Below are 11,820 nucleotides of genomic sequence, written 5' to 3'. Positions count from 1 at the left end.
AAGGAAGCTGCTTAATCCCTTGATGCTCTCACCCCCTTCACTTGCGCCTTCAAATGGATTAAATCTCTACTCCTGGGTTTAATTGCTAGGCCCCTGCAGCAACGGTGCGCGTGGAGGCGAGACCATCAGGAATCAGCGGCATTGCTTTTTGGTCTGTGGTCGGACATATTTAGTCAACAGAGCAGTAAGTACTCCGAACATCCTTTCTGAATGGGGCCTAAGACTGGCATGTGTGTGTTTCAAAAGTTATAATTCTACATCAGGTACATTTGAGGGGTTTGATAGTTTTTAAGGTCTGAATTGGATAAGACCACCATCTTTGCAGGATACATACAAATGAAAATTATGACTTTGGGGCATTTTCAAACACGGATGGTATACCTTATTACACATAAAAGAATATTCTTTTTAATTAATTTTTGTTAAACATTATTAGCAAAAATAGCAATAAAATTATTATTATGAAATAAAGTCGGAGACCAAATCGCTTTGTTATCAACAAGAAATATATGCATCATTTTAACAATTTATTCGGCACAATATATCACAAAAATTTACACCACTGACAAAAGAGAAATGGAAAATTGAATAAACCACAAGATATCAACTATTCATCCACACATATCACATCCAGTTGAACAGAAAATTGATACTACAATTCAATTGTTGTATGAGAAAAATTGTGTTTGCAATGATACAGAATTTAGTCTCTATGTTCAAGTTGCAACTGAAGAGATTTACACACACCTGCATGCAGCTTGTAATGGCCAACTACACTAACTAAATGGAAATACACTGGTCTTCTCACACTAAACATACTAAAATGTTTGTTTCTTTTTAACATTAACCTTCCCAGAAAAAAATTCTTAAGAAAAATCCAAGTCAGATATGAACCATCTACATTACTATTGGTTGGGATTAAAAATGAAATTACGGTACTATTGTTACAATATCTAGCTAACAATAAATATAAAGAAAGCACTTTAAAAAGAAAAGTAACATAATGATGACTAAGCCAAGTGTTCTCTGAAATTGCAATCAAAACATATGAAAAAAAATTAATTCTGAATACCATGCATGAAATTGAAGCCACACAAACTACATCTGACTATAGCAAACTGCCACTCTTGTGTTTTTCTAAGAAGCTCCTACGCATCCTTATACCTGAGTGTATTCTATGCCTGTGACAGTATTTCAATCATTAACTTTCTATTACCCTCAGGTTCTGTATCACATATATTGTAATTATTGCTTAAAAGGCGGTAACAGCTAATCATCACAATTGTCTAGTGCAGCCCAGCCATGCAGCTGTATCTCCACAACACACACAGAGGGTGGAAAACAACACTTGGAATACAGTTTTTTTCGGGTTCAAAGTGGGATTATTCACAAGAAAATATACAACAATTAAATTTTTTTCTTTGAAGGAATATTCACCAACACAACAAATCTGAGGAGTTAAACGTGGAATTCTTTGTACATGTTATCACCTAGACTGAGGTATACCAGTGTTATATGCATATCTAGTTAAATAATTACTGCCCTTGACAACTTGGCTTTATAAATCTTTCAAGATCTCACTTGAATCACCCATTCAACCATACAATATTTACTGAAAAAAACTGTTCTTCAGTATATGTATACATATATATATATATATCTCATAATAAAATAACCTTTGAAAGTAATATATGACAAAAAGATTCCAGTTGAATCTTCTTTAGCAAACAATAGAATGTTATCATTGACTTCCTACTGGAAAAAATTTTTCTCCAGAAGTGAAGAACATGATAAATCAATTCTGTGCCACAAATATATTCATTCCCTGCTTGTTGTGCAATTCTTCTCGAAATTGGAACATTTCTGAGGAGAGTACATTGCATGGTGTCTCCTTACTTTCAATCAAAACACACCAATATATATTGCAACTTTTCAAAATAAGGGAAAATATGAATGGGAAATAAAATTTCTAATCCCTAGTAGTATCTTGTGCATCTGTTCTAACCAACAGTGCCATGGTGGTGTATTTACAAGATCCATTCATTTCTGTCTCCTGTCTCTATTCTGCTCCCACATTTACTTCATGCTTGGATATATTGAAATACCCATACACAAATTAAGTGCATTGTTCAAGCCAAACCTCTTGGTCTTGGGAGCAATGCAACTGATACTAGTATGTATAAATGTATATGGTCCCTTCCAATTCCACCATCCTTAAACTTATATGCTCAGAGAGCACCAATGCTTATCATTTCACTGAAACAACTAATCTGGAATCTTTACAAACCAATGTATAAATGTACAAGTGCCTACTGCATTCAATAATTGGAAAAGTAGAAGGAAATGAAAAAATGTGGATTTGATGCCACACAAACATACCTGTAAACATTCAAGAATTGAAATGAATTTCATTCATGAAGGCAGTCACTCTTATTTAAGCTGCACACTTACTGTTCAATAATTTATAAAGATATATGTATATAATTGATAAAGAGTGATGTTATGTACAATGTGGGGGAGTGGTATCAATTTCACAATAATTACAGCTGATGAGGTGTATCAGTAATATGCTTATATGCCACAGCACTAAGCTTGAAAAAGTCAAGGGATCTAATTCAGTCTTCTTCTTTCTTGTAGACATGATTGTCACTTTCTTCCTGCAGTGCTGATTTGATAGTCCTAAATAGCAAATGTGAACAGCAACAAAGGTAAAATTTTGACCCATTTACACATTTTTTTACTCTTTTTTGAATGCCTGTGGTTGTGGCATAAAAGCATATACATTCCTGAGATGTAACACAAATAGTAAAAGAAAGTGACATGTTAAGAAACCTGTATTATTTCTACACTACCATGCAGCGAGTTATGACTGCTGCTGGAGGAGATGCTACTATTTGATTGGTGGTGGGGGTCTGACGCCCCCCTGCACCTGCATTGCACATGCTCGAGTCCCATTGTCTGGGGAAATAGATCAGCAACCATTGCACTTTTAAGAAGAGAGCTTTTGCTCATTTTTTTCTTTATACAACCGCATGATGCGTGCTTCCTCTCATCCTCTGGCGAGCTGAGAATGTCATCCAAGCTGCGCGACTTGCGGCAGTGCTCAAAGAGCCTGCTTTTTCCCAACACTGTCTCCAGGGCCACATTAGATGCAAAAGTCTGCATTGTACTGGCACCATTAGTGTATTTCTTGCTTTCTAATAATAGTTTCTTTTTGCATGTTTCCATGTCCATATTACTACTTTTTGGTGCCTTCGTATCGGGGCTGTTTGAAGTTGAGGAATCGCTTCCATTACAGCCTAAATCAAAACTAGGGTATGTGGAGAAAGCAATGCTGTTAGGCCTGACTAGCTGTCTCTTTGCACGATTCTCAGGTGATCTCAGTTTCACCTGGGAGTCCCCTGTGTTTATTAAAGAAGGGGACATAGGAGTAGGAGCAGTGGGACTCTTGGTGCCACTGACATGTGTGCTTTCCAGAGGTTTCCCAAAATCTAGAGGTCGCTTGGTGCCTGTAGTTTTGAGGCCTGGACTTGTATTATTTGAATTTGATCTGGATGGATTAGCTGCTATTGTCGTTCTGTCTGTCCCTGAAGCATGTGACACTGACTCCTTTGGTGTAGTACTTTCTGTCATTCCCACACCCCAGGATCTTTTACCTGTTACACTTCCTGATTCAGACTTTGATTCTACGGTCTGTAATTGTGAGATCCCAGTATTTGTGCTATGAGGTCTCTTGATTCCTGAGGTCTTGGACTTGCTTTCATCCAGAGCAAAACAGGGAGTAAAGTTCAGTTGATCTAAAGATGTTGTGGGAAAAGAGGATATCATGTCTGAGCTAGGGACATGTCCAATCGACAGATCATCTGCAGTTTTAGAACCAAATGACGTTGAGGCAGGCGATGAGGACCTCTTCTGTACCCGCGTTAAGCTGAGACGCTCCCTGAGACTACATCCGATCGATGCAGGTAGAGTTGCACTTTTGAAAGCGGGTATCTTTGGACTTGGCAACTGAGTCCTTGTTGGAGGAAAAAATGGCGATACAGAGGTCTCCGATGATTTAGAAGGAGCAGCCTCTGGAGTAAGCGGCTGATCAAAGTTCAGTTTTGCCAAAGCAGTTGTTGGAGATTGGGCATTCAAAGAACTAGACTCTTGTATGGTGCTGAAGGGGGATGTCTTAGGGTTTGGCCAGCTGAGCGGACTATCCTGGTTGGTAGGGGTAGGCGTGGCAGTGGGTGGAAAGGGTAATGGTGTCACCAGAGGGGAACAGTATCTTTTCATCTGCTTCTCATATTCCAACAGCTGACCGAGAAAATTGAAATTTGGTGAGATGGTTGGTCTCTTGTCCTTCACATACCTGAAGATTTAAATAAATGAAATGTTTAAAAGAAGTTAACAAGAGGTATCCATATTTCTTTCTTTCTTTCTTTTAAATCAAGTTTACTACACTCCATTCACAGCCCATGCTTCACAATAAATCACTGGGATAAAATGATAAATATATCTCCACGTGCTTGTCCCCTCTACATATGGACTTCAAACTACTCAAACACTTTCTGATGAAAAAAACTGATAAAGAAAAGTACCATAATGTTTTTGCTGCATACATATTTGGTATGTAAAGTGCATTGCTAAAAATTAATACAAGTTGGCAAACATTTTTGGTAGTTAAAGTGCACTACAAAAAAATTAACAAATTTTAAAACAATCAAAAATTACGATAAACATTTTCTTTTTATTTCAAATTTTGTCCGTTTTTACTAATCAGACCAATAGAAAAACACAGGCAACGATAAACTGACCTGTAAGCTTCTTCTGATGTCATAGAATAGTGCTGCATAATGTAGGCTATTGCTAGAGTAGGTGATCGCGATATGCCAGCCAGACAGTGGACCAGAACACAGCCATTGGCCTCACGCACCTTATCTGAAATAAACCATTGGGATTTGAGCATCATTTCTCATCCTAATCTGCTTCATAAAATTCAACCCAATACCGAAGGTTTTGTTACTCATAATGGCAGACTTGCATGTTTAAATTTCTTTCTTCTTTACTTCTTGTTTAATCCTGTAGTCATGATACATAAACAATATTCTAGTACAGAAAATGCCAGAAGAGTTGGAAAGAAAGTGCAAGCATCTTGGAAGTGACTAATCACAGCCATCTGGTTTGTGAACAAAAAAAACCCCAGAGTGATAGGTGATAGGTTGACGGATGTGACAGATTTCATGAATGGATTTTTGATAACTTTCTCATCAAACACAAAAAAATCCATCCATCATTGGGTAATGATTCAAAATTACAGCATTCAACGCAATTAGCTGATATGACCCATGCCCAGGTATGTATTCAGCATTATTTCCTTGTCATTTCACTACATCCTGTGCTTTGACAAGAAATGACACAAACTGGAGCTCATCATCAATATGCTTTAGACTTCATTACAGCAACGGTTTCAAGTGACACAATGCAATATCCTAGAAAACACTTCAAGGAAAGCGTTTTGCCTATCATTTTATGAGACCACAAAAGGCTTTTCTTTATGAAAGATGTGCAGGAAATGACCAGAGCATGAGGCCCAGAAACTCATACCTTTAGCTTTACAGTCAATAAAACCCACTGTAATAGGATAAGTCGCAGCACCTAGGCTATCTTTTATTCAGGAAATCGAGTAAATACATGGTCATTGTGAAGATAGTACAAAGCCAAAGTCAACTTTGAAAATAATCCTGTTTTGTCCAAGGATTATCTTTATGGATAGCCTAGATAGTTGTTTCTTTCTTCCTTTATCCCTGAATAAAATTCCTCTATATGGAAAAAATCCATCGTCCACGTAGGAAATCATGACTCAATTTACTCCTGAACTTCATAACATTGAACACGAATGGCATACAATCTCGAAAAATACTTTTCAGACTTTCAATTTCTAAGCTAGTATTTGGTGGTCTAAAAGACATGAAATACCCTCCAATGGTACTACTATCACCCTCCAAGAAGAAGAAACACATTTGATTCAGCAATCAGAAGGTAAAACCTGGCAGTTACAAGTGACTTAAACATAATTTCTAAATGTTAAGAGTCAGGAAAATGTGCATACCTCTTAAATGAAGTGAAAGTAAAAATTGCATTAATCACTCTACAGACCAACTACTTGAAAAGCAGTTGTCTCTTTTCAAAATGTCCAGCTTCTAATGATTCTTTTCAAAGTGATCCAATAAGCTTTCCACTTAATTTCACAGAGTTGACTTCATTCAAATCAATTTTCCGTGAATAATTTTTCAGACGCCAGTCAATTCCGTGCTTAAACACCCATCAAAGCCAGATAAAAGTTTTAGCAAACAGAAATTCTAAAACACAGATTCCCTATTCTCTGAAGTCCATTTCACCAGAGTATTACCAAGAGACCGATTGTGTTTATCCCAGGACTCCAGCGAGAGAGAAATGCACGGATTTCACCATTTATCTAGAATTTCTTTGTAGCCACCCTTAATTGATACGACTTTCTGGCGTCATTACCTAAATTGAGATGTACATGAACTTGTTGTTAAAATGTTAGCATAGGCAGGCCTGGCTGGATTTTCTAAAGTCTGCAGAATATGACTGGCGTGTGAATGAGACTACGGAACTACATCTCATTACACAAGAAAAAGAGTAGAAACAAAAGCAAACAATGCTTGAAAGGGTTTCTAGTGGGGAAACGGACAATTAATCAATACAGTATTCAAAATATTTGAGTAACCAATCAATGTCACATTGATGCTGGAGTTTTTAAGCATGCAACTTCATTGATTGAGAGACTCTAATAGTAACTTAAGCAGCTCACTTAATGAGCAACAGTTTGCAAGGAAATAAGAATTAGTTTTGGATCTGCATTTTTCCTGAAGAGCCCCAGGATTTCTCAAAAATTAAAACATCCAATTTCGTTTTCTTCATAATTATAATAAAAATTCAGTTAGAATGATCACAGACACACCATAAGTGCCCCAACAAAACCACAAACATATTAACAAGCAACTCTAAAGATAATTGGTACCTTTGACAATATCCGCATGTTTTTTAAACTGTAAAAACTGTTTGCTTGTTTTTCTAAACTTACCTAGATATTGGAATGCTTTATGAAAATGTGGTAACAGCTTAGCACTGTAGTTATCATTGACTGGAATGCGTATGAAATGTCCCTCTTGGATGAAGGGTGGTTTTGGACAGTTCAAGCTAACGTTCAGGACATAGTTTATCCCATTTTTCTAAAAGGAAAAAAAGATAAAGTTAGACAAAATGACATTTTGTGATCTGAGGCTTTTTGCTTCATCATTAGTATCCAAATGTCAAGGATTAATGAACTATGCCAAAAGATAAAAAAATCAAGTACCTGAAAGTAATATTACAACATCAATATATTTTGCCTGATATTTTTCTTAAATATCCCATTTTTGTTTTCTACAAAGCATGTTGCACATCTATCACAGCAGCAATCCTTTAAGCACCATATCCCCATGTTAACCTTTCACATACCTCCCCCCCCATCCCCAAATATCAAACCCCCATTATCCACTTACCTGCATTGTTTCCTGGCTTAGTGCGTCATTCTGGGAGCCAAGGTAGAGGAAGGGCAGGATTCTGGTCGGTCCTACGTTGCTGACCGGTAAGCAGGGCTGCGACATGGAGGTCAGTGAGGCATGAATTCCCTTGTGGTCCACCGATTTGCTCTCACATAGTGCAGGGAACGTGGCCTGGAATTCCAGAAAGCCGCCTAAAAAAAGATAAAAATAAAAATAAAGAAAAAAATGTTTGATATATATTATATTGATGCATAATGGTTTCAAGACTCACAAATATTGATTTCTGTATCCTTGTCTCACTATTACCACCTCAGATGACCAGGCACCTGTGGCCGATGCTGCTTGAAGCATCTGATTCCACAGCCTAGCTGCCAGAGAGACAACATACCTTGTAAGATCTCTATTAGCACCTCCAATACAAGTTCTTATTATTCCCATTAATATAATCAATACTGACACCTTGAAGAAAAAGCATTGTTCATTAAATTTACGAAAGCTGCTGACAACAAATAAATAAATGAGTAAAGTGATGCAATGATATTCACAATGCACGTTTTTTTTTTATCGGCCAGTTTGTCCTATATCCCATCATCAGTGATCTGACCTTATGTAAGTGCCACTCAAAATAACTGATCTGACAGAATATTTCAAAACTGTGACATTTATTTGAGAGCAGTTCTCTAATTACATCAACAGGTCTACTGCAAGGCTGTTTGTCCGACAATCCCTAGTACGCACCCTGTAGTACTTCATACACAATCCCCTGTATCCGACTACTCTATTTCTCTTGGCAGGGGGCATTATGATTCATCTTTTCTAAGAGAAACTCTACACTTCTTTAAAGCTAATTTTTATAAAAGGTCATAAACAGGACATTATACCACTTCAAAGAGTATTATATATACATAAAGACTTCTTAAGCACTTTGTGAAAGTGCAATTCGAGCTATAGTCACTTTCTCTATTTTATTATTTTTTTTATCTAGCAATCGTCATGGAATTAAAAAACAAAGAAAATATTCTTATTTCAAGAGAAAGCAAATTGATGGTCATAAATCATCATGACAATATGAATTCAAAAATTTTCTTGAAATCATTTCTAAAACCGTTATAATTCTCCACTCTAACATTTTTGTTTCATGGCACACAAAGGGATGAAACAATAAATGTTATATAATAAGGGTGGAATAATCCCTTCTCCTCCCCTAAATTGCTCATTTTCAAACATTTCACATAAAAATTTAGCAACTGTCTTACCCCACTTTCACACACAAAAAGGAAAAAATATATCCAACCCTGTAAACAACATCCAATGTCTACACCTGTATTGTGAAAAGCAAAATTCCTATGTTCTGAATAATCCATCCCCAAGTCCGGGAGAGTACTATGTAACATCAACTATGGGTGATTTAGAGGATATGGTGAGAAAGGTTCTGGATACAAAGAATGGGGAAGGAAAAATGCCCATTATTCATCACTAATTTGGGCTATTCTAATCATCTTCGCCCATCAAATTCACAGCATAACCACAACTATTACTACGAATGCAGCAATGGGGGTACGCTCCAATCATGCCACATACGAGTACACCACATTTCGGATTCCCTATCATTTTCATATTGCAAATAAGTCACAACAGATGGACACAGTCATAAAGGCATACCACACATGTGATTCACTATCAAAATTCACAAGCAGTTATTGGTACAATAGCTATTTGATTCATCCTGTGGTTAAGCGTTCTAGGGAAACTAAGATGGTCAAGGGACTGACAAAGATCTCCTGATGTTCATATGACTCTCCTGTGGTCCGCCCCTAAACATCAGCAGGTACCTCCCATGACTTTTTTCAGTGATGATGGCCTGTAATCCTCTATGACCAATAATAACCCTGGGGCCATTTTTGCGTAAGTGTCAACCTCGCATGACACTGAAGACTTCATAAACTTCAGGTAAATACCTACAAGTCACGGCAAATGTCACAGAGAGCATGCTGCTTTGAAAGGTTGGCTTCCAATCTTTACTACAGCGAATAGTAGTGATAAGCCGGGAAGTAGGCATGCTCACCTTTACTGCTCTCAGTCAATGCTCTTAATGCCTGCAGAGTTTCTCACCTGGAAATCCCAACTCTTCCTTATCATGATCATTTTATGTTGACTTTCACCCACCTGCATTGAAACTAGTCAACTATGTCTGTTTGTCTCTGGTGTAGATTTCCATAGTGTCCAGTCCCCTGTTATCATCATGTGAACTTGAGTCACCCTCTCATGGAGTAGACAAACACAAAATATATATATATGTATCTGGACTTATGCCCGTGTCGCAAACACCACGTCTGAACAGAGACAAAGTACCTACAACAGCCTGCGTGGGCTTAAGACACACAGTGCAGTATTATAGGCTTTACAACAACCAGACCCCTATTCAGATTGGAATCTACACACAATATCTTTAAAGCTTTGAGCTATGTGAACGCTAGCTGGTGACTCACATGCTGTACTTACAAATGGCGTACACAAATCCCATTTATACACTGACCTTGCATCAGAGGTGACCCAAATACCACTTGGCAAAAGAAATTCCCCTATTAAGACAACACCAACACTACCCAAAGGAATTCTGAATTAATTTATCAAGGAAAAAAAAGTATGAAGTACTTTATAATCATTTCCAATGCAATTTTCATGTGGCAGATGTATTTGGTCTATAACTGAATTTTACATGACAGATGCACCAAAGGGATGTCCAAGTTTGGCCATGAAGTTCTGAAAGGACTTCGTTAACACAATGAAATTATTGTGACAGACCTAGGAACCTAGGATAACTACTTATATAAATGGCTTTTTTTTTCTTGATTGTTAAATGTATATATATATATGGGGGCATATCAACTACAAACAGAATTTTTCTTTCTCTTTATGAATTTTTTTACTCCCCAAAAAACATTTAATGCACTTTGAAAACTGTTTGAAAACTGCAAAGAGGAAGCATAGTAACTTTTGTTTGATTCAAATTTTATTTTACCATTGTGAATATTGGAACTTGTAAATATTTTTAAAGCCCTATCTAAATTTTATCAATTGCAGACAATTTTATCAACCTCGTATTTAAGGGCACATGCACTTAAATATAATCAGCTATCTTACCACCCATGGCTGTCCTCCTTTCCTAGAGTTTTTTCTTTCAGACTTGCTTCCTCAACAGTCACAAAATGTTACTTCCACAATGCTGCATTACTTTTATTATAAGTTATGATTCAACTGTCTTGCTGTTCTGCCAGCTGTCTCCTCCCCCTTTTAAAATCACTGGCTTCTGCTTTAACAAAATCTTTTCTCACTTTAACATAAACTATGATTCAACTTTGTCTTGAAACATTCCGACTTCAAATTTCGCTCCCCTTCGCATCACGCAAGTTGCAGCAAGGATTGTTGTCCTTTCCTAAAAATTCTTCATTAGATGTGTTTAAGTTATGATTCAACCGTCTCCGTAAGCAGGTAATCACTGTGTTGACTGTGTCCAATGGAAGGTTCTGCCCCAATATGAGTAACAGTGAGGTCATGCCTGTCATCTCACAAGATCATGTTACAGGACATCCCCCCTAGGCCTGTGTCAGGAAATTTAACAATTTAAACATCTCCAGCCTTGTTTACCATCTTTGTTCATGGTGTTTTTTCAGACCCATATGTGGCTGATGAAAATGATTTATTTTTCCTATTAAAATCTACAAAAAGAGAAAAAAAATATTTAGAGAGTGGAAAATTTTTCCACTTTTCCACTGGCTTGGGCCCAACCTTTTACTTCTTTCCTGTCAGTTACTCAGAATTAAAAATAACTGCTAATTAACTGGAGTGAAACAGTTTTAGAGCTAGCATTATGCCACTTAATGACAATATCAGCTTCCCATCAGGATAAGAGCTGACAATCATCAAGAACACCAAGTGCATGAAAACTTTTGGCTGGCTTCAGTCAGTACAGGTAGAGGATATCTTCTTTTCATTTCTGCACAATGCGAATGAATGAATGAGTTGGGGGGGGGGGGGGGGGAAGAGAGAGAGAGAAAATGAACTCCTCCAATCTAACTAGTGTTGCAGTCTATTCGAAGTTAAAACAATCATCACCTAATTAGATAGTACTTTTAATTATACCAATTTAATGCATAAACAATGCACTTTGATGACCCTTGACCCCAGGGCAGAATATTGATCAGGCACCCAATCAAGCGAGTTTCTTTACCCAACATCTAAAATAATTCCAGAGATTTACCAA

The 11,820-nt window shown here is 37.2% G+C and overlaps 1 protein-coding gene across 4 annotated transcripts in view; it reads right to left on the bottom strand.

Annotated features, from left to right (window-relative positions):
- Positions 1–514: 514 nt before the first annotated feature.
- The window catches only part of LOC106153898 (uncharacterized), a 28,108-nt gene continuing 16,802 nt past the window's right edge, over positions 515–11,820 (bottom strand). For 2 of the 4 annotated variants that reach the window (XM_013528028.2, XM_086998384.1), the window contains 4 exons: positions 7,554–7,747; positions 7,094–7,241; positions 4,800–4,923; positions 515–4,354 (listed from right to left, as the gene is read on the bottom strand). In XM_013528028.2, coding sequence (XP_013383482.2) covers positions 2,824–4,354; positions 4,800–4,923; positions 7,094–7,241; positions 7,554–7,747 — 1,997 coding nt within the window. In that variant the 3' untranslated portion in view covers positions 515–2,823. Of the gene's footprint in view, positions 4,355–4,799; positions 4,924–7,093; positions 7,242–7,553; positions 7,748–9,722; positions 10,228–10,700; positions 11,251–11,820 lie in introns of those variants that run through there. The other 2 variants (XM_013528030.2, XM_013528031.2) reach the window with 2 other exon arrangements.

Source organism: Lingula anatina, chromosome 1 (assembly GCF_051362555.1).
Source record: "Lingula anatina isolate TDL-2025a chromosome 1, LinAna3.0, whole genome shotgun sequence".
NCBI classification, from domain to species: domain Eukaryota; kingdom Metazoa; phylum Brachiopoda; class Lingulata; order Lingulida; family Lingulidae; genus Lingula; species Lingula anatina.
The sequence above is the reverse complement of the archived record's forward strand: the minus strand, read 5'-3'. Positions and strand labels throughout refer to the sequence as shown.